We start from the raw sequence: 2,500 nt of genomic DNA, 5'->3' as shown, positions 1-2,500 counted from the left end.
TATAATATAATATATATTTATATATATATCCTATATATATATATATATATATAGTATATATTTATATATATATATATATATAATATATATATATATATATAGTATATATATATATATATATATATATATATGATATATATGATAATATAGTATATATATATATATATATATATCATATATATATATATATATATATATATATATATATATATATATATATGAGAGAGAGAGAGAGAGAGACGAGATGAGAGAGAGAGAGAGAGAGAGAGAGAGGGTATAATAATATATATATATATATATATATATATATATATATATATATATTATATATATATATGTGTGTGTGTGTGTGTGTGTGTGTGTGTGTGTGTGTGATGTGTGTGCATAAATGGTTTTCAAAAGGTATTACCCCTGAGCCACTTAGTAATTTTGGGTTAAGGTTGGTAGCCTTGCATGTGAGTGTGTGTGTGCGTGTGTGTGTGTGAGTGTAATGCCTAAACAGGCAGCTCTAAACACAATAATATTCTTCCCTTCTTGTCAGGTAGCCTGGAGAGACGAGGGAAATCCTGTTCACCTGACTCATCAGAAACTCAGCGAGTGTGAAATTTCTTACAGGCGCCGCTTTGATGAATAGAATATTTGACGCAATAAAGCGCAGATTACTGTAATAACTGCGATTACGAGTAAATAAAATAGAAGATAAAAAAAGAAAAAGAAAATTCACTATGGGAAAGGTTGTAGATTATTCTATATTATCGCGTTTATTTGCATATGTACACGTTTTCTTTCAAGAGAATTTTTTCTTTAGTTTTTATTAGTTTTAACAGTTCTGCAGTGTGAGAGCCAGAAGGTCTTTATTCCATGGCTATAAAAAAAACTATTCACTGTAATTTCCTCAGCGATTACGACGATGATAATTACGATGATTATCTTGCGCTATCGTCCGTGACTTTCTGATGGGTAGAATGATTTGTAAAGAGTGAATAAAACGTGGGATATTTCAAAATACTATCTATCTATTTTTCCTTCTACATTATCACTTTTCTGAAAAGACTACTATTGCCTGGCTTTGTCTGTCTGTCCGTCAGCATTTTTCTGTCCGGCCTGAGATCTTAAAAACTACAGAGGGTCACTAGATTTTAAGGTTCGGAATGACAGACAAAAGTGCGGACGGACGGACAAAGACATCCCAATTGTTTGCTTTGACAGTCAACTAAAAACAGAAGAATAATAAGCGATTTTATTTATTTATTTATTTTTATATATTGATTTATTTATTATTATTATTGTTTATTTATTTATTTATTATTATTTTACTTTTTTATTTATATGTTTATTTATTTATTTATTTTATTTATTTTATTTTTTTATTTATTTATTTATTTATTATTTATCTATTTATTTTATTTATTATTATTATTATTTTATTATTATTATTATTATTATTATTATTATTGGTGTATGCTGGAAACAGACCTGCTTTTTTAAACATAACTTTTATGCAAACAAAATAACGGTTCCAGAAATTCACCAGAATTTGATTCTATAACAAAATCCTTTCAATTCTCCTCATGATTTCTCTTTCTGGCAACTCTGGTATTACAAAGCAGCTGTCCAATATTCATCGTGCTGTAGGTCGTCAACGGAATTTTCGGGCTGGTGTTATCAAAGGCAACGGGGTATCAAGGACATTATTATTATTATTATTATTATTATTATTATTATTATTATTATTATTTATTATTATTATTATTATTTTTTTTTTTTTTTTTTTTTTGGGGGGTTTTTTTTTTTTTTTTTTTTTGGGGGGGGGTCTATCACAGTCCTCCAATTTGACTGGGTGGTAATTATAGTGTGGAGTTCCGGGTTGCATCCTGCCTCCTTAGGAGTCCATCGCTTTTCTTACTATGTGCGCCGTTTCTAGGATCAAATTCTAGGAGCACACTCTTCTGCATGAGTCCTGGAGCTACTTCGACCTCTAGTTTTTCTAGATTCCTTTTCAGGGATCTTGGGATCGTGCCTAGTGTTCCTATGGTTATGGGTACAATTTCCACTGGCATATCCCATATCCTTCTTATTTCTATTTTCAGGTCTTGATACTTATCCATTTTTTCCCTTTCTTTCTCTTCAACTATTGTGTCCCATGGTATTGCGACATCAGTGAGTGATACTTTCTTCTTGAATTTGTTAATCAACTATTATTATTATTACTATTATTATTATTATTGACTGAACCGTCTCTCCTTCTTTTGCAGCATCGACGCGAGAACAGCTCCCCTGTCACGATCCGTCCACTGGTCACTCCTAGGGAGCCGAGCCCACTTCGACGTGACTTCCCCCCGCCAGGGGCTAGTGATCGATGACGTCAGCTACGAGGACGAGGCTGAATACCGGTGCCGCGTCGACTTCCGTTCGTCCCCGACACGAAATCTCAGAGTGAAACTCACGGTTGTAGGTGAGGTCTTTTTCATGCAGTTTCTCATGTTGGATATATAAGAAT

The 2,500-nt window shown here is 32.1% G+C and overlaps 1 protein-coding gene across 1 annotated transcript in view; it reads left to right on the top strand.

Annotated features, from left to right (window-relative positions):
• LOC135224418 (nephrin-like) overlaps positions 1–2,500 on the top strand; it is a 383,929-nt gene that overhangs the window by 274,572 nt on the left and 106,857 nt on the right. The window contains 1 exon segment of the mRNA XM_064263402.1: positions 2,256–2,455. Coding sequence (XP_064119472.1) covers positions 2,256–2,455 — 200 coding nt within the window.

Source organism: Macrobrachium nipponense, chromosome 12, assembly GCF_015104395.2.
Source record: "Macrobrachium nipponense isolate FS-2020 chromosome 12, ASM1510439v2, whole genome shotgun sequence".
NCBI lineage: Eukaryota > Metazoa > Arthropoda > Malacostraca > Decapoda > Palaemonidae > Macrobrachium > Macrobrachium nipponense.
This window is presented reverse-complemented; position numbering and strand designations above follow the sequence as displayed.